The sequence below is a fragment of the Taudactylus pleione genome, unplaced genomic scaffold (assembly GCF_031769625.1).
Source record: "Taudactylus pleione unplaced genomic scaffold, aTauple2 ptg001719l, whole genome shotgun sequence".
In the NCBI taxonomy this organism is placed as follows: Eukaryota; Metazoa; Chordata; class Amphibia; order Anura; family Myobatrachidae; genus Taudactylus; species Taudactylus pleione.
Window position 1 is genome coordinate 7,977 of NW_028286116.1, and position 27,077 is coordinate 35,053.

Sequence of the window (27,077 nt, forward strand, 5' to 3'; positions counted from 1 at the left end):
GTGGAGAGACAGTCAGGAGGAGGGAGAGTGGGTGTAGATTTGGAAATCACTGAATCAGAAAATGTGAGGGAACAGCTAGGATGTGATTGGGATAATTGCAGCTGTGTCAGCAGAGACTGCAGTACTGGAGAGTGAGACTGCAGGCTCAGGGCTTATGTAACAGAGACACTACCAGAAAGAGACCTCACATCATGGCTTTCTGTGACATCAGACGTGTCCTGATCAGTGACAGCCTGGCTCCTGCATGTGCCCAGATTCTGCGCTCTCAGGGGGGGATAGAGGTGACTGAGTGCCCAGGGCTGACCCCCCAGGAGCTGATCTACAAGATACCGGTATGAGAACCCAATGTAACAATGCTGCACTGAGCAGGGCAGGGGGAGTAATGATCTGCAGAATGGGGCTGGGGAGAAATGCTCTGCAATATGAGTGCATGTCAGTCTGAGGGTCTGTAGAATAAGGGGACACAGCAGCTTTGTGAGACCAGTAAAGGTGAGGTCTGCAGAATTTTGGGATCAAGTAGCAATGGTCTGCAATGTAGCAATAGTGACGCAATGGTCTGCAGAATGAGTGTAAGCTGGAATGTGATAGTGTAAGAAATGATTAATGAGCAAATGGTCCAAATAATATCACAGTAGATAATCTGAGATGTTCTGCAGGGAAACGTCATACAATTGTAGTAATCTGCAGAATAAGTGATTACCGAGTCATTATACATAGTGTAAAAACTTGTCAGAGGCTGTTATATAGCGTTTGGAGCAATACTCTGCATGGACATACAATCATTATAAATACACGAGTGCAATGCTCTGCATGGACATAGTCATTATAAATACACATGAGAGAGTGCAATGCTCTGCGGTGCAGATGTCTCCTGTATGGTCCCAGCAGTCTCCAAAACTTCATTCATTTCCCAGTCTGATGCAAGAGAGGGGAGAGGTGTCAGGAGAAGGGGCGGGGTCTCCAGAGGGGAGGGGGTGTAACCTCTGCAGGCTGCCACTTGTTACACTACTGTTATTGTTACAGTGTCACTTACACTGTGTTGTATTGTTACATTGTGTCACTGTTACACTACTGTGGGGTTTTGTTACATTGTAACAGTGACACACACAATGTAACAGTAACACACAATGTAACAATAACACACAGCAGTGTAACAGTAACACACAGCAGTGTAACAGTGACACACAATGTAACAATAACACACAGCAGTGTAACAGTAACACACAGCAGTGTAACAGTGACACACAATGTAACAGTAACACACAGCAGTGTAGCAGTGACAGACAATGTAACAATAACACAGCAGTGTAGCAATGACGCAGTGTAACAGTAACACACAATGTAACAATAACAAACAGCAGTGTAGCAGTGACACAGACAATGTAACAGTAACACACAGCAGTGTAGCAATGACGCAGTGTAACAGTAACACACAATGTAACAATAACACACAGCAGTGTAACAGTAACACACAATGTAACAATAACACACAGCAGTGTAACAGTAACACACAGCAGTGTAACAGTGACACACAATGTAACAATAACACACAGCAGTGTAGCAGTGACAGACAATGTAACAATAACACAGCAGTGTAGCAATGACGCAGTGTAACAGTAACACACAATGTAACAATAACAAACAGCAGTGTAGCAGTGACACAGACAATGTAACAGTAACACACAGCAGTGTAGCAATGACGCAGTGTAACAGTAACACACAATGTAACAATAACACACAGCAGTGTAACAGTAACACACAATGTAACAATAACACACAGCAGTGTAACAGTAACACACAGCAGTGTAACAGTGACACACAATGTAACAATAACACACAGCAGTGTAACAGTAACACACAGCAGTGTAACAGTGACACACAATGTAACAATAACACACAACAGTGTAACAATAACACACAGCAGTGTAGCAGTGACACAGACAATGTAACAATAATTCTGATTCCGTATAACAGATAAAGGGGGGAGGGGTGTGAAGGATTTACCCTACCAAGGCAGAAACACATCAGAATATTGCAGCCTCTTCTAGTTACATCTAAACCAAACAGACAGGTGTCAGGGGCCGTGATAAGCGTCATATAGATGTCATAATAACAACAATGTGTGTAAGAACAGCTCAGTGCTTCTACAGGGAATATGGTTACAGCTAGATCCCCTTCTGTACATGTACCCAGGGAATATGGTTACAGCTAGATCCCCTTCTGTACATGTACCCAGGGAATATGGTTACAGCTAGATCCCCTTCTGTACATGTACCCAGGGATTATGGTTACAGCTAGATCCCCTTCTGTACATGTACCCAGGGAATATGGTTACAGCTAGATCCCCTTCTGTACATGTACCCAGGGAATATGGTTACAGCTAGATCCCCTTACGTACATGTACCCAGGGAATATGGTTACAGCTAGATCCCCTTCTGTACATGTACCCAGGGAATATGGTTACAGCTAGATCCCCTTACGTACATGTACCCAGGGAATATGGTTACAGCTAGATCCCCTTACGTACATGTACCCAGGGAATATGGTTACAGCTAGATCCCCTTACGTACATGTACCCAGGGAATATGGTTACAGCTAGATCCCCTTCTGTACATGTACCCAGGGAATATGGTTACAGCTAGATCCCCTTACGTACATGTACCCAGGCAATATGGTTACAGCTAGATCCCCTTCTGTACATGTACCCAGGCAATATGGTTACAGCTAGATCCCCTTCTGTACATGTACCCAGGGAATATGGTTACAGCTAGATCCCCTTATGTACATGTACCCAGGGAATATGGTTACAGCTAGATCCCCTTACGTACATGTACCCAGGGAGCATAGAATACCACAGAGTAAATGCTATACATGCTAGGAATTACACCGTGTATACACACTGAGCAACGCTGGGAATTACACCCTGTTCACACACAGGCTATTGGGTTTGGGTACATGATCTCTGAATGAGGCCCAGTGTTTCCAATCATATAAACAAACACTTCACAGCTTCCCCCCCCCCCCCCTCCCCTCTCCATCTGAGATCCATATAAACGACACCAGTGGTTCCCAATCTGTGCGCCGTGGCACCTTGGGGTGCCTCGGGACACTTGCAGGGGTGCCTCAGGTTGGTGGTCCAGCACCAAATCAAAAGATTTATGGTCAATAGGCAAACAGAAGTGCAAACCTGTCACCACATAACAGAACCTAAGGATGACCGTAGCACAATTACTTCACTTTACTTTATTATTTTTAATTTCTTAAGAACAAGTTTAAACTTAGGGAGCCGTGATACAATGCTGATACTCCAGGGAGCCGTGATACAATGCTGATACTCCAGGGAGCCGTGATACAATGCTGATACTCCAGGGAGCCGTGATACAATGCTGATACTCCAGGGAGCCGTGATACAATGCTGATACTCCAGGGAGCCGTGATACAATGCTGATACTCCAGGGAGCCGTGATACAATGCTGATACTCCAGGGAGCCGTGATACAATGCTGATACTCTAGGGAGCCGTGATACAATGCTGATCTTCTAGGGCGCCGTGATACAATGCTGATCCTCTAGGGAGCCGTGATACAATGCTGATCCTCTAGGGAGCCGTGATACAATGCTGATCCTCTAGGGAGCCGTGATACAATGCTGATCCTCTAGGGAGCCGTGATACAATGCTGATCCTCTAGGGAGCCGTGATACAATGCTGATCCTCTAGGGAGCCGTGATACAATGCTGATACTCTAGGGAGCCGTGATACAATGCTGATCCTCTAGGGCGCCGTGATACAATGCTGATCCTCTAGGGCGCCGTGATACAATGCTGATCCTCTAGGGCGCCGTGATACAATGCTGATCCTCTAGGGCGCCGTGATACAATGCTGATCCTCTAGGGCGCCGTGATACAATGCTGATCCTCTAGGGCGCCGTGATACAATGCTGATCCTCTAGGGCGCCGTGATACAATGCTGATACTGCAGGGAGCGATACTGCAGGGAGCCCTGCTACAATGCTGATACTCCAGGGAGCCCTGATACAATGCTGATACTCCAGGGAGCCGTGATAACAATGCTGATACTCTAGGGAGCCGTGATAACAATGCTGATACTCCAGGGAGCCGTGATACAATGCTGATACTCTAGGGAGCCGTGATACAATGCTGATACTCTAGGGAGCCGTGATACAATGCTGATACTCTAGGGAGCCGTGATAACAATGCTGATACTCCAGGGAGCCGTGATACAATGCTGATACTCTAGGGAGCCGTGATACAATGCTGATACTCTAGGGAGCCGTGATACAATGCTGATACTCTAGGGAGCCGTGATACAATGCTGATACTCTAGGGCAGTGTTGGCTAACCTTGACACTCCAGCTGTTAAGGAACTACATAACCCAGCATGCACTGCTACAGTTTTGCTATTAGTGCATGCTAAAACTGTGGCAGGGTATGCTGGGATATATAGTTCCACAACAGCTGGAGTGTCAAGGTTAGCCAACACTGCTCTAGGGAGCCGTGATACAAAAAAGTTTGGGAACCTCTGAACTACACATTGGTGCAAGCATAAAGCGAAAGGTTGTTCCTACATTGTTACTTTGTTGTAACTGTCCCTGTAATAGATAACAACGTATCATGTACTGTATCCGCCTCCCTCAGCTAAAGCCTCTATGTTCTCCTCTTGTTACATTATCAGCCGTTATCATGTGACTTCTTACTATCTGCTAAATCAGAGGTTCTCAAACTCGGTCCTCAGGACCCCACACGGGTCACATTTCCCAGGTCACCGAGCAGGAGCACAGGTGTAGTCATTACTCACTGACAAATATCCCAGGTCACCCAGCAGGAGCACAGGTGTATTCATTACTCACTGACACATTTCCCAGGTCACCCAGCAGGTGCACAGGTGTAATCATTACTCACTGACACATTTCCCTGGTCACCCAGCAGGAGCACAGGTGTATTCATTACTCACTGACACATTTCCCAGGTCACCCAGCAGGTGCACAGGTGTATTCGTTACTCGCTGACACATTTAAAAGATCCACAGGTGGAGCTAATTATTTAATTATTTCCCTTATGATTCTATGAGTAGACCTGAAAAACATGCACTGTTTGGGGTCCTGAGGGCCGAGTTTGAAAACCTGTGTGCTAAACAATGACAGTAAATTTACTTACACAGAATATGTATTATTCGCCGTAAGTGTGACCGGACCTCACTATAGTGATGTATGGAGTATTCACATGTCTGATCACCATAGGTCAGCGTACTGTAAGTGTGACCTGACCTCACTATAGTGATGTATGGAGTATTCACATGTCCGATCAGCATAGGTCAGTGTACTGTAAGTGTGACCTCACTTTAGTGGTGTATGGAGTATTTACATGTCCGATCACCATAGGTCAGCGTACTGTAAGTGTGACTGGACCTCACTATAGTGATGTATGGAGTATTCGCACATCCGATCACCATAGGTCAGCATTCTGTAAGTGTGACTGGACCTCACTATAGTGATGTATGGAGTATTTACATGTCCGATCACCATAGGTCAGCGTACTGTAAGTGTGACCGGACCTCACTATAGTGATGTATGGAGTATTCGCACATCCGATCACCATAGGTCAGCGTACTGTAAGTGTGACCTCACTATAGTGATATATGGAGTATTCACATGTCCGATCACCATAGGTCAGCATTCTGTAAGTGTGACCGGACCTCACTATAGTGATGTATGGAGTATTCACATGTCCGATCACAATAGGTCAGCGTACTGTAAGTGTGACCGGACCTCACTATAGTGATGTGGAGTCACCATAGGTCAGTGTACTGTAAGCGTGACCTCACTATAGTGATGTATGGAGTATTCACATGTCCGATCACCATAGGTCAGCGTACTGTAAGTGTGACCGGACCTCACTATAGTGATGTATGGAGTATTGGCATGTCTGGTCAGCGTACTGTAAGTGTGACCGGACCTCACTATAGTGGTGTATGGAGTCAGTATACTGTAAGTGTGACCTCACTATAGTGATGTATGGAGTCACCATAGGTCAGTATACTGTAAGTGTGACCTCACTATAGTGATGTATGGAGTATTCACATGTCCGATCACCATAGGTCAGCGTACTGTAAGTGTGACCTCACTATAGTGATGTATGGAGTATTCGCACATCCGATCACCATAGGTCAGCATTCTGTAAGTGTGACTGGACCTCACTATAGTGATGTATGGAGTATTTACATGTCCGATCACCATAGGTCAGCGTACTGTAAGTGTGACCTGACCTCACTATAGTGATGTATGGAGTACTGTAAGTGTGACCTCACTATAGTGATGTATGGAGTATTCGCACATCCGATCACCATAGGTCAACGTACTGTAAGTGTGACCTCACTATAGTGATATATGGAGTATTCACATGTCCGATCACCATAGGTCAGCGTACTGTAAGTGTGACCGGACCTCACTATAGTGATGTATGGAGTATTCACATGTCCGATCACCATAGGTCAGCATACTGTAAGTGTTACCGGACCTCACTATAGTGATGTATGGAGTATTCACATGTCCGATCACCATAGGTCAGCGTACTGTAAGTGTGACCTCACTATAGTGATGTATGGAGTATTCACATGTCCGATCACCATAGGTCAGCGTACTGTAAGTGTGACCTCACTATAGTGATGTATGGAGTATTCACATGTCCGATCACCATAGGTCAGCGTACTGTAAGTGTTACCGGACCTCACTATAGTGATGTATGGAGTATTCACATGTCCGATCACCATAGGTCAGCGTACTGTAAGTGTGACCTCACTATAGTGATGTATGGAGTATTCACATGTCCGATCACCATAGGTCAGCGTACAGTAAGTGTGACCTCACTATAGTGATGTATGGCGTATTCGCATGTCTGGTCAGCATACTGTGTGACCAGACCTCACTATAGTGATGTATGGAGTACTGTAAGTGTGACCTCACTATAGTGATGTATGGAGTATTCGCATGTCTGGTCAGCGTACTGTAAGTGTGACCGGACCTCACTATAGTGATGTATGGAGTATTCACATGTCCGATCACAATAGGTCAGCGTACTGTAAGTGTGACCGGACCTCACTATAGTGGTGTATGGAGTCACCATAGGTCAGCATACTGTAAGTGTGACCGGACCTCACTATAGTGATGTGGAGTCACCATAGGTCAGTGTACTGTAAGTGTGACCTCACTATAGTGATGTATGGAGTATTCACATGTCCGATCACCATAGGTCAGCGTACTGTAAGTGTGACCGGACCTCACTATAGTGATGTATGGAGTATTGGCATGTCTGGTCAGCGTACTGTAAGTGTGACCGGACCTCACTATAGTGATGTATGGAGTATTCGCATGTCCGATCACCATAGGTCAGCGTACTTTAAGTGTGACCTCACTATAGTGATGTATGGCATATTCGCATGTCTGGTCAGCATACTGTGTGACCAGACCTCACTATAGTGATGTATGGAGTACTGTAAGTGTGACCTCACTATAGTGGTGTATGGAGTCAGCGTACTGTAAGTGTGACCTCACTATAGTGATGTATGGAGTCACCATAGGTCAGTATACTGTAAGTGTGACCTCACTATAGTGATGTATGGAGTCACCATAGGTCAGTATACTGTAAGTGTGACCTCACTATAGTGATGTATGGAGTATTCACATGTCCGATCACCATAGGTCAGCGTACTGTAAGTGTGACCTCACTATAGTGATGTATGGAGTATTCGCACATCCGATCACCATAGGTCAGCATACTGTAAGTGTGACCGGACCTCACTATAGTGATGTATGGAGTATTCGCATGTCCGATCACCATAGGTCAGTGTACTGTAAGTGTGACCTCACTATAGTGATGTATGGAGTATTCACATGTCCGATCACTATAGGTCAGCGTACAGTAAGTGTGACCTCACTATAGTGATGTATGGCGTATTCGCATGTCTGGTCAGCATACTGTGTGACCAGACCTCACTATAGTGATGTATGGAGTACTGTAAGTGTGACCTCACTATAGTGATGTATGGAGTATTCGCATGTCTGGTCAGCGTACTGTAAGTGTGACCGGACCTCACTATAGTGATGAATGGAGTATTCACATGTCCGATCACAATTGGTCAGCGTACTGTAAGTGTGACCGGACCTCACTATAGTGGTGTATGGAGTCACCATAGGTCAGCATACTGTAAGTGTGACCTCACTATAGTGATGTATGGAGTATTCACATGTCTGGTCAGCGTACTGTAAGTGTGACCGGACCTCACTATAGTGATGTATGGAGTATTGGCATGTCTGGTCAGCGTACTGTAAGTGTGACCGGACCTCACTATAGTGGTGTATGGAGTCAGTATACTGTAAGTGTGACCTCACTATAGTGATGGATGGAGTCACCATAGGTCAGTATACTGTAAGTGTGACCTCACTATAGTGATGTATGGAGTCACCATAGGTCAGTATACTGTAAGTGTGACCTGACTATAGTGATGTATAGAGTAATCACATGTCCGGTCAGTGTACTGTGTGTGTTTCCCCTGATGCTATGACTTTTCGCTCCCTGTCCCTACAGGACTATGATGGCCTCATTGTGCGTTCAGCCACTAAGGTGTCCTCGGACGTCCTGACAGCAGGGACCAGGCTGAAGGTGGTGGGACGAGCAGGGACTGGAGTGGACAATGTGGATGTTGATGCCGCCACAAAGAATGGGATCATTGTTATGAAGTAAGGGAGCGTCACTAGGTGCATTGGCCCTTACTGGGGGTAAATCCGTGTAACCCTGTGCTGGGGGTCAGGACATCGGGGAACTATTCTGTGCAGGGCTTGGTCATTGGTGTAGGGACTGAGTGTAGGGACTGAAGGACTAATCTTATCAGTTGGGAATTATTACACGGCTGTTACTGTATTAGAAGCCCAGGGCGCCGGCGCGGACAGGAGGGGAGCAGGTTATAATAGAGTGAGGCCCCTTATCACCCCGTATACAGACCTCCGGGGACATCCTCTCCATCATGGCAGCTACAAATATGGCCAGCATAGTGCTAGACGCGCGCCCACAAGCAGATACGCGCACTGTGCCTGCACCTCCATAGGAATGCGCTGTGCGATTGCAGTGCACACCATAGTTACCGTAGTGTATGCAGGCGCAGGGAATCGCATGGTGCAAAGCGTGCGCTTGTTTGTGGTGCGATCAGCCACAATGTAACTGGGCGCATCTGTACAGTACAGTTATATCCAGCAAATACGGTCCCTGCGTCTGTCACACTCCATATAGCCGGCTCCTCCCTCCACGTCTCATCGTATTAGGGGGGAGTGCGCTCCTGCGTGGTATCCACCTCTCTGTAGTGGCGCCCTGGCGGGATGACGTCAGCACTGGACTTGTTTCCATAAGTGAACCCCGTTTGCACCACTGTGTAGAGTCTCAGTACTGCTCCTCTAGTGAGCCCTGTGATTACCGATGTCATAGCCGTAGCTGGTGCCGCCATTATCCCTGCGCATACTGTTACCACGTATACCGCTGCCCTCGCTGTTGAATGATCTTCCGTTTCACATTCCGCTGACACCTATTGTGACTGAGCCGGTTGCCCCTATATGTTATACTAATACATCTCTGCCTGCAGCACGCCTACCGGGAACAGCATCAGTGCCGCAGAGCTGACGTGTGGGCTCATCCTCAGCCTCTCCAGGTAGGTGGAAGGGACCCAGGGGAAGAACAGGGGGGATCGGGGTTGATCTCATTTAATCCTTCGTCCTGTCTCTTTTTCAGACAGATACCTCAAGCAGCATCATCCATGAAGCAGGGGAAATGGGACCGCAAGAAGGTGTGACCCTACAGCTCACAATCTGTCACCAGTATAGGGGAAGGGGGTAGCAGTGTAGACCGTCTGCCGTACAGTAAGGACAGGAACCGGTCTCGCAGCGAGATCTCTAGTTACGCACAATGTAGTCGCCTGACGCCGTGGTTATGGGCTTTAGTGCAGTGGTCTCATAAGACTGAGTGTTACAGTAATAATAACATTGTCCTCTCCCCCCCAGTACATGGGCTCTGAGCTGCACGGGAAGACCCTCTGTAATAATAACATTGCCCTCTCCCCCCCAGTACATGGGCTCTGAGCTGCACGGGAAGACCCTCTGTAATAATAACATTGCCCTCTCCCCCCCAGTACATGGGCTCTGAGCTGCACGGGAAGACCCTCTGTAATAATAACATTGTCCTCTCCCCCCCAGTACATGGGCTCTGAGCTGTATGGGAAGACCCTCTGTAATAATAGCATTGTCCTCTCCCCCCCAGTACATGGGCTCTGAGCTGCACGGGAAGACCCTCTGTAATAATAACATTGTCCTCTCCCCCCCAGTACATGGGCAATGAGCTGTATGGGAAGACCCTCTGTAATAATAACATTGTCCTCTCCCCTCCAGTACATGGGCTCTGAGCTGCACGGGAAGACCCTCTGTAATAATAACATTGTCCTCTCCCCCCCCCCAGTACATGGGCTCTGAGCTGCACGGGAAGACCCTCTGTAATAATAACATTGTCCTCTCCCCTCCAGTACATGGGCTCTGAGCTGCAAGGGAAGACCCTCTGTAATAATAACATTGTCCTCTCCCCCCCAGTACATGGGCTCTGAGCTGCATGGGAAGACCCTCTGTAATAACATTGTCCTCTCCCCCCCAGTACATGGGCTCTGAGCTGCATGGGAAGACCCTCGGTATTCTGGGCCTTGGGCGGATCGGGAAGGAAGTGGCTATCAGGATGCAGTCCTTCCAAATGAGGGTGAGGAACACAACACCCCTAATTCTGTCTCACTGCTCCCATTATCCTTCCTCACACACTGCTCCATACTCTTAGTACCCCCAACGCACCAGCATCCATCTCTACTGCCCTGTGCTGTCCTGTACCATCATGCAATGCTCTGGTCTGTGCTGTGCTCTCCTGTACCATCATGCAATGCTCTGTGCTGTGCTCTCCTGTACCGTCATGCAATGCTCTGCTCTGTGCTGTCCTGTACCATGATGCAATGCTCTGCTCTGTACTGTGCTCTCCTGTACCGTGATGCAATGCTCTGCTCTGTGCTGTGCTCTCCTGTACCATCATGCAATGCTCTGCTCTGTGCTGTGCTCTCCTGTACCATCATGCAATGCTCTGCTCTGTGCTGTGCTCTCCTGTACCATCATGCAATGCTCTGTGCTGTGCTGTCCTGTACCATGATGCAATGCTCTGCTCTGTGCTGTGCTCTCCTGTCCTGTACCATCATGCAATGCTCTGCTCTGTGCTCTCCTGTACCATCTGTGCTGTGCTGTCCTGTACCATGATGCAATGCTCTGTGCTGTGCTGTCCTGTACCATGATGCAATGCTCTGTGCTGTGCTCTCCTGTACCATGATGCAATGCTCTGTGCTGTGCTGTCCTGTACCATGATGCAATGCTCTGTGCTGTGCTGTACCATGATGCAATGCTCTGTGCTGTGCTGTCCTGTACCATGATGCAATGCTCTGTGCTGTGCTGTCCTGTACCATGATGCAATGCGCTGTGCTGTGCTGTCCTGTACCATGATGCAATGCTCTGCTCTGTGCTGTACTGTCCTGTACCATGATGCAATGCTCTGTGCTGTGCTGTCCTGTACCATGATGCAATGCTCTGCTCTGTACTGTGCTGTCCTGTATCATGATCCAATGCTCTGCTCTGTGCTGTGCTGTCCTGTACCATGATGCAATGCTCTGTGCTATGCTGTCCTGTACCATAATGCAATGCTCTGCTCTGTTCTGTGCTGTCCTGTACCATGATGCAATGCTCTGCTCTGTGCTGTGCTGTCTTGTACAATGATGCAATGCTCTGTGCTGTGCTGTCCTGTACCATGATGCAATGCTCTGTGCTGTGCTGTCCTGTACCATGATGCAATGCTCTGTGCTGTGCTGTCCTGTACCATGATGCAATGCTCTGTGCTGTGCTGTCCTGTACCATGATGCAATGCTCTGCTCTGTGCTGTACTGTCCTGTACCATGATGCAATGCTCTGTGCTGTGCTGTCCTGTACCATGATGCTATGCTCTGCTCTGTACTGTGCTGTCCTGTATCATGATGCAATGCTCTGCTCTGTGCTGTGCTGTCCTGTACCATGATGCAATGCTCTGTGCTATGCTGTCCTGTACCATAATGCAATGCTCTGCTCTGTACTGTGCTGTCCTGTACCATGATGCAATGCTCTGCTCTGTGCTGTGCTGTCCTGTACCATGATGCAATGCTCTGCTCTGTGCTGTGCTGTCCTGTACCATGATGCAATGCTCTGTGCTGTGCTGTCCTGTACCATGATGCAATGTTCTGTTCTGTGCTGTCCTGTACCATGATGCAATGCTCTGTGCTGTGCTGTCCTGTACCATGATGCAATGCTCTGCTCTGTGCTGCAGGGACAGGTGCTCTGGTCTACAGACCACGCATGTGTGGTGGCCATTGCCATGAAGGCTTCCTCTGGAGCCCTCTCGCGGTTAGTTTTTATGATGTGTATCCCATTAGCCACAGTGGCACGACGCCATATTCCGGAACTTGATAAATCCGACGGCATCATATATACCCCATAGAAAGCAATGGGAGCTGTGGCCGCTGTCGGAAATGGAAGTACAGCAGCATACATACTTGCTGCGGTCCCCCCATAATGCATTGCATTACTAAATACAGTATTTGTGAATATCCCCTGAAACAGGTGTTTTTCTGGGAATATGCTACAAATAGTCCATGATAATTGGGCCCCTTAGTGTTTGCAGTGACTTCTGGAGATGATTTGGATACAGACTGGATGTGAGCAGTACAGGATAGTACTGAGGAGTGCGGCCGGGCAGCGAGCAGCCGATGACTTCTGATTGGTTGATAGTGCACCTGTACTATAGGACGTGTCAGTGATGTACACCTGACCTATACCTGTACTACAGGTGCAGAGCTGGGCACATCTTGCCATACATTGACCTTAGACATTGGTGCTGGATATCTCACTGAATGTATTTTACATCTTGGTTTTTTTTTTACATAACTGGGTTGAATCTCCATAATGAGCCCCTCTGTGTCACATGACCTCTCTTATACTGCAACTGCCATCGGCTCATCTGTATATAAAAGTGCTTGTTGTCTCCTTACACCGTGTCCCCCCTACCACACCCAATGTCCCCTCCACCCTCTCTCATTATTACTCTAATGATTATCACCCTTTCCCCCACAGACCATCGGCTATGACCCAATCATCCCCCCAGAGGTGACAGCTGAGTTTGGTGTTCAACAACTTCCCCTGGAAGAAATCTGGGAGCAGTGTGATTATATCACTGTACATACCCCTCTCCTGCCCTCCACCACAGGTATACTCAGCACTGTACACACCCCTCTCCTGCCCTCCACCACAGGTATACTCAGCACTGTACACACCCCTCTCCTGCCCTCCACCACAGGTATACTCAGCACTGTACATACCCCTCTCCTGCCCTCCACCACAGGTATACTCAGCACTGTACACACCCCTCTCCTGCCCTCCACCACAGGTATACTCAGCACTGTACACACCCCTCTCCTGCCCTCCACCACAGGTATACTCAGCACTGTACATACCCCTCTCCTGCCCTCCACCACAGGTATACTCAGCACTGTACACACCCCTCTCCTGCCCTCCACCACAGGAATACTCAGCACTGTACTCACCCCTCTCCTGCCCTCCACCACAGGTATTCTCAGCACTGTACATACCCCTCTCCTGCCCTCCACCACAGGTAGGGTACTCAGCATTCTCTGTTTCTCCAGGTCTAATAAATGATGCCGCAATCTCAAAGTGTAAACGTGGAGTTCAGGTTATCAACTGTGCCCGGGGGGGGATTATTGATGAAGCCGCATTACTGCGGGCACTGGAGAGTGGCCAATGTGGAGGTGCTGGGCTGGATGTCTTCTCCGAGGTAAGCTGGGACTGTATTACCCCTTACACAAAGAAGAGGGCTCGAATCGGCCGCACAGACCTTTATAATTCCCCAATTATTAAGTTATCTTTATGTATACCATTTCTAATGGGGAGGTGCACCCAGGAACAATTTAATATGTACAAACAAAACTGAAAAAAAGTATTCCAGCAAGGGGCACTCGCGGACGGTTGGTATATAGAATTATGTGATTAAAGATTCACTATTTAGTTGACCCAAGAACTAAAATGATAAATAAAATATAACTTTTAATTCATTCTTTAAAATCTGAAACCAGCGAAATAGAAAGTGCAGGAGTGTATTTGTGATATAAGTGAAACCAAAAACAATTATTTAAAATATTGTGTCCGCTCATAGGGCCTGAATCATGCCGGGCTTTTTTTTTTTTTTTTTTTTTCTTGGAGCGGCCTCCTGGCCGCTCCCATAGCTGTGGGTAACCACCCACAGCTATAGCGAGAGGCAATGATGATGGTCGCAATGGTCTTGACCATCGGGCTTGTGATGAGACCCTTGTGGTAGGGTCTCGTGGCCGCAAGCCCCAGAGAGCTTTCGGCTCAAACAGGTGATGTCAGTGGGGCCGCCCCCAAACGGCAAGCATTCTCATGGGAACGCCTCCGTTTGGGCAGCCACCCACCCGGCCCTCCCACCAAAGGGTGCAAGCTGTCACTCAACATCGACAGCTCGCCCCCTTTGGCGCGAGACCCGGAGCGACGGAGTGCCCGTCGCTAACCGGGTCTCGCGCATATGCACGACGGAGCCGGCTCCGTCGCGCGCATGCGCTGTGGGCCACCATCGGCCCGGTTGCGAGTGCTCAGTGCTTGTGACCGGGTCTGAATCAGGCCCACAATTCCATGTTTATATTTATAACACGTAAAATATATCGGGTATGGCCTTATCGTTCTATATGAAGTGACTGCTCCTATATTTATGGGGTAATGATGTGTTCTCTTTGGTATATCAAATCCTGTGGCACATATCCCTTACAAAACTCTAAATCACTATATAGGGTGCTACAACTGTGTTTCAAGTAGATAAATAATTAATTGCTATATCCCCATCCATATCCCCATCCTTGGTTCTAAATTACATCTCAATATGATGAAACCAATTGCAGGATGCCACTACACAATGTCCCCATAAGTTTATAAAACAACCACCTTACATCTGTACACTAGGCTTATTATACCCTACATCTGTACACTAGGCTTATTATACCCTACATCTGTACACTGGGCTTATTATACCTTACATCTGTACACTAGGCTCATTATATCTTCTGTACACTGGGCTTATTATACCTTACATCTGTACACTAGGCTTATTATACCTTACATCTGTACACTAGGCTTATTATACCTTACATCTGTACACTAGGCTTATTATACCTTACATCTGTACACTAGGCTTATTATACCTTACATCTGTACACTAGGCTTATTATACCTTACATCTGTACACTAGGCTTCTTATACCTTACATCTGTACACTAGGCTTATTATACCCTACATCTGTACACTAGGCTTATTATATCTTACATCTGTACACTAGGCTTATTATACCTTACATCTGTATACTAGGCTTATTATATCTTACATCTGTACACTGGGCTTATTCTACCTTACATCTGTACACTAGGCTTATTATATCTTCTGTACACTGGGCTTATTATACCTTACATCTGTACACTAGGCTTATTATACCTTACATCTGTACACTAGGCTTATTATACCTTACATCTGTACACTAGGCTTATTATACCTTACATCTGTACACTGGGCTTATTATACCTTACATCTGTACACTAGGCTCATTATATCTTCTGTACACTGGGCTTATTATACCTTACATCTGTACACTAGGCTTATTATACCTTACATCTGTACACTAGGCTTATTATACCTTACATCTGTACACTGGGCTTATTATACCTTACATCTGTACACTAGGCTTATTATACCTTACATCTGTACACTAGGCTTATTATACCTTACATCTGTACACTGGGCTTATTATACCTTACATCTGTACACTGGGCTTATTATACCCTACATCTGTACACTAGGCTTATTATACCCTACATCTGTACACTGGGCTTATTATACCTTACATCTGTACACTAGGCTCATTATATCTTCTGTACACTGGGCTTATTATACCTTACATCTGTACACTAGGCTTATTATACCTTACATCTGTACACTAGGCTTATTATACCTTACATCTGTACACTAGGCTTATTATACCTTACATCTGTACACTAGGCTTATTATACCTTACATCTGTACACTAGGCTTCTTATACCTTACATCTGTACACTAGGCTTATTATACCTTACATCTGTACACTAGGCTTATTATACCTTACATCTGTACACTAGGCTTCTTATACCTTACATCTGTACACTAGGCTTATTATACCCTACATCTGTACACTAGGCTTATTATATCTTACATCTGTACACTAGGCTTATTATACCTTACATCTGTATACTAGGCTTATTATATCTTACATCTGTACACTGGGCTTATTCTACCTTACATCTGTACACTAGGCTTATTATACCTTACATCTGTACACTAGGCTTATTATATCTTCTGTACACTGGGCTTATTATACCTTACATCTGTACACTAGGCTTATTATACCTTACATCTGTACACTAGGCTTATTATACCTTACATCTGTACACTGGGCTTATTATACCTTACATCTGTACACTAGGCTCATTATATCTTCTGTACACTGGGCTTATTATACCTTACATCTGTACACTAGGCTTATTATACCTTACATCTGTACACTGGGCTTATTATACCTTACATCTGTACACTAGGCTTATTATACCTTACATCTGTACACTAGGCTCATTATATCTTCTGTACACTGGGCTTATTATACCCTACATCTGTACACTGGGCTTATTATACCTTACATCTGTACACTAGGCTTATTATACCTTACATCTGTACACTAGGCTTATTATACCTTACATCTGTACACTGGGCTTATTATACCTTACATCTGTACACTAGGCCTCTTATACCCTACATCTGTACACTAGGCTTATTATACCTTACATCTGTACACTAGGCTTATTATATCTTACATCTGTACACTGGGCTTATTATACCTTACATCTGTACACTGGGCTTATTATACCTTACATCTGTACACTAGGCTTATTATACCTTACATCTGTACACTAGGCTTATTATACCTTACATCTGTACACTGGGCTTATTATATCTTACATGTGATCATTTGACATTATGAACCTCATTCAGAGTCGGTCGTAAGCGGCCGCTCGGTCGTACGCCTAACGACCGAGAAACTGAAAAAGGAAGCAATCGCACGGCCAGTCGGTCGCAACCAAAGTAATACCCATACATGAACAATGCACCTCCTCTAGCTAGCGATTGATAGACAGATAATTGTATAGTGTGTGCCCAGCATTAGTGATAGACAGACAGATAAGTGTATACCCAGCATTAGTGACAGAGAGATCAGTGTATAGTGGATGCCCAGCATTAGTGATAGACAGATAAGTGTATAGTGTATGTCCAGCATTAGTGATAGATAATTGTATAGTGTATGCCCAGCAGTAGTGATAGACAGACAGATAAGTGTATACCCAGCATTAGTGACAGACAGATCATGGTATAGTGTATAACCAGCATTAGTGACAGACAGATAAGTGTATAGTGTATGCCCAGCATTAGTGATAGACAGATAAGTGTATAGTGTATGCCCAGCATTAGTGATAGACAGATCAGTGTATAGTGTATGCCCAGCATTAGTGATAGACAGATCAGTGTATACCCAGCATTAGTGATAGACAGATCAGTGTATAGTGGATGCCCAGCATTAGTGACAGACAAATCAGTGTATAGTGTATGCCCAGCATTAGTGATAGACAGATAAGTATATAGTGTATGCCCAGCATTAGTGATAGACAGATCAGTGTATAGTATATGCCCAGCATTAGCACTACATACAACATAGACAATAAGAGAGCAGGCATACCATACAACCACTAGAGTTATAAGAAATGTATTATATGGTGTACCTGCTCTCTTATTGTCTATGTTGTAGTACAGATGTGTCCTTATTAGGGGTGAGCGGGTTCGGATTTCTGAAATCCGAACCCCCCCGAGCCCCCCCGATCTGAGGCAGATCCAAATCAGGCTCGACTTTTCCCGCCTGACTCGGATCTGAAATCGAGGCAAAACGTCATCATCCCGCCTTCCCAGTCTCGCGGGTTTTGGATCCTATATAAGGTACCCGCGTCGGCGCCATTTTCTCACTCGGCTGTGGACAGTGAAGAGGGAGGGTGGGAGTTAGGGCTGGCTGGGCTGTGTAGTGCAGAGTAGTGTTGTGCTGTGCTGCGCTGTGCTGCTGTTGTCCACTAATTCAAAGTCCATAGGGGCTGGCTGTGTTGTGCTGTGCTGCTGTTGTTAATAGGGGCTGTGTCCACTACTTCAAAGTCCATAGGGGCTGGCTGGACTGTGTTGTGCAGTCAGTTCTCCATAGGGGCTGTGTCCACTCCAAAGTCCTGTGCAGTGTCCCAGTCCTAAAGAGGTGCTGTAGTGTTGTCCAGGGGGTGCTCTGTCCATCAGGGGTGCTCCCCCCAAGTGCTAAAAAAATAATATATTTTCTGTGTTTGTGAATTGTGTGCGCAGTAGCCGCACGTGCATTAACAAAGTAGTGCCAAGCGTGCGCCTGTGTCATAAGTAAAGAGCCGGCTGGCTCATTTCTTAAAGGGTGGTGTAACCCACAAAGTGCACTACTCTCCAGCAAAAATAAAAAAATATTTTCTGTGTTGGTGTGCGCTTTAGCCGCACGTATATATCAATATAACATAAATGGAGGACCAAACTTTCTCTGATAAAAATAAAATAGGGAAAGATCAAGAACCACTTCCTCCTAGTGCTGTTGCTGCTGCTGGGAGTTGTTCATCATCCCAGAGAGGAAGTAGGAACATCACTACTTTTACTAAACAATTGACCCTCCAACAGTCCCTAGCGATGAGGATGAAGTACGACAGCAGTCATCCTAAAGCAAAACGTATAACTGAGGCCTTGACTGCTATGTTGGTGTTAGACGTGCGTCCAGTATCCGCCATTAGTGCAGTGGGATTTAGACAATTGATGGAGGTAGTGTGTCCCCGGTTCCAAATCCCGTCTAGATTCCACCTGCATCCTCAAAGCAGCAGCGACAAGCGTGCGTCTGTCTGTTAAAGGATTACATCGGTGACAGCATCCAAGTAGGCATGTCAGACAGTCCGTACCTGTACTGGCAGGAAAAAGAAGCAATTTGGAGGTCCCTGTACAAACTGGCTCTATTTTACCTGAGTTGCCCCCCCTCCAGTGTGTACTCCAAAAGAGTGTTTAGTGCAGCCGGGAACCTTGTCAGCGAAAGGCGTAGGAGGTTGCTTCCACAAAATGTGGAGAAGAGGATGTTCATAAAATGAATTATCAACTCTTCCAGGGAGACCAGCCTCCAGAACGTACAGAGGGACCTGTGGTTCCAGCGGGGACGAATTAATACTCTGTGAGGATGAGGATGTACACAACACTGAAGAGGGTGAGGAATCGGTGGATGAGGAGGATGAGGATGACATCTTGCCTCCGTAGAGCCAGTTTGTGCAGGGACAGATTAATTGCCAGCTTGTTTTGTGGGGGCCCAAACGAACCAATCATTTCAGCCACAGTCGTGTGGCAGACCCTGGCGCTGAAATGATTGGTTTGTTAAAGTGTGCATGTCCTGTTTATACAACATAAGGGTGGGTGGGAGGGCCCAAGGACGATTCCATCTTGCACCTCTTTTTTTTCTTTGCATTATGTACAGTTTGGGGCCTAGTTTTTCAATGCCATCCTGTCTGCCACTGCAGTTTCACGCCTAGATGGGTCACGTGTTTGTGCCGCCCACTCGTGTCGCTTAGCATAGTCATCCAGCTACCTCGGGGCAACCTTTTGGACATAAAAACACTATTGTGAGGTGCTCAGAATAGACTGGAAATGAGTGGAAATTAAGGTTATTGGGGTTAATAATAGCATAGGAGCAGAAAAACCTACAAATTCTGTGATTTTAGCTGTTTTTATGCTTTTTTTCAAAAAAATACAGATCCAAAACACAAAACCCAGAACCCAAAACACGGAAGGGTGGTTTTGGCAAAACCAATCCAGATCCAAAACACGAATAAAGATCCAGATCCAAAACCAAAACACAAAACACGAAAAGTGGCGGTGCACACCCCTAGTCCTTATACACGTTTCCTTTTTTCCTTCATTTGGCACAAGATGCTGTCACGGCTGAGATGCACCACGACAAGTAGCGATTAAATAGATCCCAAAAAATATTTCCTGAAAAAGTACTCATATAAAGTATCAGATTAACGTAGCAAATTTTAAGAAAAATCACAAGGCGTGGATAATACATAGATTAAAAGGCAAGGCACACTTGGTGACGCGGCTCGATTTTAGGAAAGGTGTACAGTATGTGGACACATCTGCCCTGCACAGATGCAATTGCAGACAAATCTTTGGGAATAAGTATCTCTAAGCTGGAATAATATACAGTACGTGAGTGCTGGCTATTTTGGCTATACAGTGTATATAGATGAAGTTGGAGTTGTCCTCTCTGATGGGTGTGTGACTGAGACCTGTAGGTTGGGAATACACATTATACATATAGGACCGGCCCCTGCCTCACTGTAAGTCTGGATGGTACCCTGGTAACTAGGCTTATATCACAGGAGGAGAGGAGGTGTCCTGTCTGTAATGGGGGTCCTGGGTGATATTGGGATTTCTGTCTGACACATTGGGGGAGGGGGCATGTTATTATAAGGATCAGGGCCTAGTCCTGAATGATAGTGTCTCTGTTATTCAGGAACCTCCGCGGGACCGGACTCTGGTAGACCACCCACTAGTGATCAGTCTCCCCCACCTGGGGGCCAGCACAGACGAGGCGCAGAACCGATGTGGGGAAGAGATTGCGCAGCAGATTGTGGATCTGGTGAAGGAACGAGCTCTGATGGGTGCGGTGAGTATACTGCAGGTCTCCCCTCAGATGGGGTAAGTATTCACCTGAGTATTGCTCAGCTAGCAGTGTGCATTGGCCAGCATAGTGCTATAGCACAGTGCATCCAGCAGAGGGTGGTGTGGGAAATTCAGCACTGCAGGAGATTGTGTAAGTCATAAGGAAAAAGTGTTCTAAAGTCCCAAAGCAAAAATGATGCAGCCGTTATAGGGACAGATAGACAGGGGGACAGTCAGACAGCGGGACAGTCAGCAGATGCATCAGAAGTTATTGGGATGGATTCTCCCATGACTTATATGAATCTGTGTTGGAGTCACGGTGTAGGTGACATGATTTGGGGAATAGGCTGAGAGTGACCAGTGATGGGAGAGACTGTACTGGTTTTTCTGTCACTCTATGGAGGTAATAACAGGTAAAGATCGGTGCATGGACCAGTTCAGACCTTTGGATTTGTTTGACCGCTCTCCATTATTTATGGTTCTCCCTGTTTCTCATTCGAAACCCTGTGAACACTAATGTTATAATTACTGGGAGCAGCAAATCCATTTATCAGAATTCTCTTGGTGCAGAGGTTCCCAAACTCTGCCATTACACTCCAGGTTTTAAGGATATCCTGCCCTTCTGCTCCACAAGAGCTTTCTGTCCTCCCTGAGCTCGCCTTAGGACACCTGCCTTACGGTTTGACAGGTATACCGTTCACAGTCACACTGATCTCTTTAGTTCTGTGGTGTTGTGTACAAACTCGGGCGTTCCAATGGCCTGGGTTTGTGTACCTAAATGTATGTGTCTGGGCCCATAACCGGTTGAGGAGATGTGTGTACAGACCTGTGAATTTAGCAGAGTACTTGTACATACCAGCTAATAACTCCATAACTATGTACAGTGCAGTTACTTAACCAGTAGAGCGGTTTATTGATGTTACACAGCATCCAGCCGTACTCACTGTTATATGCACTTTGGTCAGGATGGAGTCGAGCTTGTGCGGAGCGGGATATCATACAGCTCACTGACCGGTGAGTGGATGCAGGAGAACTTTAACAGCATCAGACACAATGGGTATTAGCGGGTCTCTCTGGAGCTAGGTGGTACACAGTACTTAGGTCAGCGGCCATCTTGGTACAGGGAATGAAGCTAGCCTGAAAGAGCAGCAGCATGGAGTCTGTGCATAAGTGCATTCAACAAAACGAAGTGTGAAATAAGTGTGAACAGCATTTTACAGTGAAACGCAGCCCAGGTGCATTGTCTGCCGTCACTATAGTAATAACAAGCCATAGATATTGAAGCGTCATCCTCCCAGAAACCTAAAAAAGCTGAAAAGAAAATTAATATGAATGGTCGCAAAATTAGATATTCACTGTCTAGCCGAGTGTGAGCTACTGTTCTCTGTTATCAGCCATTACAGACTGGGTAGATATGTACTAGTAAAGGGATTGGCTGCTGCTCCTCTCCATCCTGCCCCCGTAACTGCAACGTTCTAGGCAGCCTGGCAGGTCCTCTACCTATCCCCCAGCAGCTAGGCTTGGGTCACTACAGTACATGTATATATGTGTGTGGATGTTGGGAGCCATTCTTTTATATAACTGACCTGTACTTGAGGTTCTCTAATGAGATGCTTGTTCTATACACTTCACAGGTCAATGCCCCCTCTCTCTCCAAGGCGTTCTCCCCAGAGACTAAGCCATGGATAAAGCTGGGTGAGGCGTTGGGTACTGTCCTTTACCACTTATCACCTAAAGTCAACGGAGAGGTCCAACTGACCACTACAGGTAAGAAGACATGGCCAGGATAAGGGGAACCTACAGAAATAAGGGTGCTGAGAGAGTCTGAGCACATATATTTATATATCTTGTGTCTGCACCAGGTGATGCTCTGAGAACTTCCGGTTCATTCCTGTGCTCCGCAGTCACCATCGGGCTTCTCCAGAACTCAGACATGAAAGTCAACCTGGTCAACTCCTGCCTGTTTGCCAAGGATGTGGGAATCCAGGTAACAGACCACGACATTCCCAGCAATGCAATAAGCTTCATCATTCTATCTAGTGCTCTTTCTTCTGGGACATTTGCAAACCGGGAATGCTCATGGTGAACACTAAGACCATATAATAATTTAGTGCTTTAGATGTGGAAGTTCTCTACACCCCAATTCTGACTACAAAACCACAAAGAATGAAAAGCGCAGGGTCTTCTATACTTTTCTAATCTTTAGGCAATAATCTAGCCATAATATTAGCCCCATGCCCTAAAATCTGATTATTGCCACCTCTCGCTAATAGACAAGAAGGTCTTCTTCCTTCAGTGCCACTTTCGACTAATTCTATGACCCATTCAATGAGCCACTGCCTCTGTTTTTACATTTATCAGGTGACTTCTCAACACTCTGCGGACTTGGTGGAGACCAGGTTGGAGGTGTCGGCAGATAGGCTAAATCTAGTTGGTTCTTTGAGTGACAACGTACCCTGCCTGATACAGATTGGACCCTCACGTTTCCGAAGTTCAGTGTCTCTAAACGGGACTTTGCTCCTGTGGTCTGGTGAGACAAATCTCCCTAAACTTCTAGGTGAGTCCTCATGGATTTTAGGTGAGTCCTCATGGGTTTTAGGTGAGTCCTCATGGGTTTTAGGTGAGTCCTCATGGGTTCTAGGTGAGTCATCTGAGTCTTACCAACCTAATTCCATGTTCTCCTGAATCTTACACCTATCTATGTTCTCCTACTCCCCAACCTAAACGAATGTCTTTTACCGCTCAACTCCTCCCCCGTCTGCAAATCTGGTCACACATCTAAAGATTGTCTGTCCAACAAGCCAACTAGTTGACTGGTTGGAATGAAAATCTGGTAACGTATGGAAGTAACTGATGATCAGCAATTTGCTCCTAAATGCCAGAAAACAGATGAAAATGGCGTCAGACAAGTTTGAACAAATTGTTTAGATCAAACATTTAACAATCAACAGTTTTTGTCCATTTTCCAGCATTTGGGAGCAAATTGTTGATTGTCATTTGCTTTCACACCTTACCAGGTTTTCATTCCAACCAATCAGCTAGTTGGCTGGTTGGTCAGATAATCTTTAGATGTGTGACCAGCTTAAGAACATACCACTGTGTAGGGTTAGCATATGGTGCTAAATATTTATTGCGGTAATGTATATGACTCCGAGTTATCGTCTCCTTGGCTGCTTCTCTCCAAGCAATACAACTGCCCCTGTATACAGGGTTTTTTTATATGGAAAGATAAAGAGCCTCAAAGTAAAACAGTGGGTAAGGAAAGGGGAAAACTGCATAACAAAATACATTACACTCCAGAGGACCTTCTCCACCATATAAGGACAATTACCATGTAGCACTGTGTGTCATAGATATCAGGGGCGGGATGCACCAAAGCCAGAATTGCGGTCAAACCCCCACATGTGTTTGACCACATTTCTCATAAGCACCAAGCCTCGGATTGCGATACAGTTCTAACTTTGGACCCCAGCGGTGCTGAGCTCTTCTGGTGGATCAGACAGGACCTTGGCCATGACCTATGGAGATGCTGCGGTATGACATCATAGGAAGCGCAGCTGCACATTGCGTCATAGTCTCTCTCGCACAGTGCTCTGTCTCTATAGTGACTGTCACTCAGGCTGCAGACGATACTGCTTGATGCTGAGGGGCAGGCCGGCCCCCCATAGTAGTGCCCCTTACACATAATGCCCACCATAGTAGTGCCCCTTACACATAATGCCCACAGTAGTAGTGCCCCTTACACATAAAGACCACAGTAGTAGTGCCCCTTATACATAATGACCACAGTAGTAGTGCCCCTTACACATAATGCCCACAGTAGTAGTGCCCCTTATACATAATGACCACAGTAGTAGTGCCCCTTACACATAATGCCCACCATAGTAGTGCCCCTTACACATAATGCCCACAGTAGTAGTGCCCCTTATACATAATGAGCACAGTAGTAGTGCCCCTTACACATAAAGACCACAATAGTAGTGCCCCTTACACGTAATGCCCACAGTAGTAGTGCCTCTTACACGTAATGCCCACAGTAGTAGTGCCCCTTACACGTAATGACCACAGTAGTAGTGCCCCTTACACATAATCCCCACAGTAGTAGTGCTCGTTACACTTAATGACCACAGTAGTAGTGCTCGTTACACATAATGACCACAGTAGTAGTGCTCGTTACACATAATGACCACAGTAGTAGTGCTCGTTACACATAATGCCCACAGTAGTAGTGCCCCTTACACATAATGCCCACAGTAGTAGTGCCCCTTACACATCAAGATACAGCACCTCACGCTTGGGACTATTGGAGAGACATCATGACATCTCTCCTTACACACGCTGCTGGAGTCGGAAGCAGTGCTCAGGAGTAAGCTCCAGCCTCTGACTGCAGGGAAGGAACCGCCGGGTGCCCGCTGGTAACAAAATCTCAGCGGGCATCTGGCAAATGGAGCAGGTGGCGGTGCCTCTCCAGCCCGGCACCTCCCTGCTGCAGAAGGCTAATTGACTGTTCACACCGGCCCTGGCTACAAAACACCCCGAAAATGGTCGCAACACACCTTTTTGTTTTTGCACCACTTCCCCGTTACCTCTCCCAAACGCTACCTGAATGTAAATCACACTGCAAGTAAATAGTCGCTGTAAGCAACGACGGTTATGTACATTGACGCATAGAAAGAGCGATTCAGATGCGAGCGCAGATTGCCGATAATTGCTTGGCTGTGTAAATCTCGCCATTGCGTCCTTCTCTGAATCTGGCTAATTGTGCCACAATAACGCCAAGGTATCGGACACCTTACTTTAAAATATTCAGTGATTGGCAATAGTGTTGGTCTGTATATAAGGCGTCTGGGTGACATCATTATAGTCAGAAGTAAAATAATTCTATTTGCCCATTATAGAAGTAACACAAACTCTTATTGCGGTAATAAATATCACATACCTGATACACCTGAGCTGCTTCTACCCCGAACATGAAACTGCCCTAAATGTCTGTAATACTTTTTATTGAACAAACCTTTCTGCAGTTGTGGCAGAAGCAGCTTTGCTCTGAGCAGTGGTGGTGGGCTTCATCAGACCCCTTAGTCACACTAGATGTGGTTATGGAAGAAACGGCGTCGCCCTGAATGTGGTTAGGGCAGGAATGGCGTCACCCTGAGCGTGGTTAGGGCAGGAATGGTGTCGCAGTGAGTGTGGTTAGGGCAGGAATGGCGTCGCACTGTGTGTGGTTAGGGCAGGAATGGTGTCGCACTGAGTGTGGTTAGGGCAGGAATGGCGCCGCACCGGGTGTGGTTAGGGCAGGAATGGCGCCGCACCGGGTGTGGTTAGGGCAGGAATGGCGTCGCACCGAGTGTGGTTAGGGCAGGAATTGTGTCGTACCAGGTGTGGTTAGGGCAGGAATGGCGTCGCACCGAGTGTGGTTAGTGCAGGAATGGCGTCGTAACGAGTGTGGTTAGTGCAGGAATGGCTTCGCACCGGGTGTGGTTAGGGCAGGAATGGCGTCGCACCGGGTGTGGTTAGGGCAGGAATGGCGTCGCACCGAGTGTGGTTAGGGCAGGAAATGCGTCGCACCGGGTGTGGTTAGGGCGTGAATGGCGTCGCACCGAGTGTGGTTAGGGCAGGAAATGCGTCGCACCGGGTGTGGTTAGGGCAGGAATGGCATCGCACCGGGTGTGGTTAGTGCACAGAATTTTCTCTTGTCCCTTATTACCACACATAGCGCATTACACCTGTGATTCATCATAGAGTAACAGTGATTTTGTCCTGTAACTTATATTATCTTGATTAGTTACTTCTTTATATTTACCTTCCTTCCTTCCCATCTTACCAGCCCTATTCTCTTATCTTACAGAGGTACTCTCTGCTTCTGGGAGTCATCTACAAACATTCCATACATCTGGCGCGTACAGTGTGGCCGGGATCTCTGCTCCTCTATCGGATCTGTCTCTCCTGGGATCCTGCGTACAGATCACACTCTGACCAATGGCAGCCCCACATTCCTCTTATTCCTTATTAAAGTAATACTGAGAATTTTGGGCTCATATCTTTCACATTAAAAAATACAAGATTCTGC

At 46.5% G+C, this 27,077-nt stretch overlaps 1 protein-coding gene across 2 annotated transcripts; it reads left to right on the plus strand.

Annotated features, from left to right (window-relative positions):
• On the plus strand, positions 1-27,071 carry PHGDH (phosphoglycerate dehydrogenase). Of its 2 annotated transcripts, none has more exons than XM_088464610.1 (12): positions 1-332; positions 8,601-8,752; positions 9,646-9,711; positions 9,792-9,846; positions 10,701-10,799; positions 13,232-13,769; positions 13,801-13,949; positions 20,859-21,011; positions 22,642-22,774; positions 22,870-22,994; positions 23,369-23,564; positions 26,856-27,071. In XM_088464610.1, exons 1-12 carry the CDS (start codon positions 192-194, stop codon positions 26,981-26,983), a joined length of 1,935 nt encoding a protein of 644 aa, XP_088320736.1. In that variant the 5' UTR covers positions 1-191; the 3' UTR covers positions 26,984-27,071. The 2 variants fall into 2 exon arrangements, with proteins under 2 accessions (XP_088320736.1, XP_088320737.1); XM_088464611.1 differs by having other exon boundaries at positions 6-332; positions 13,232-13,364.
• Positions 27,072-27,077: the final 6 nt, after the last annotated feature.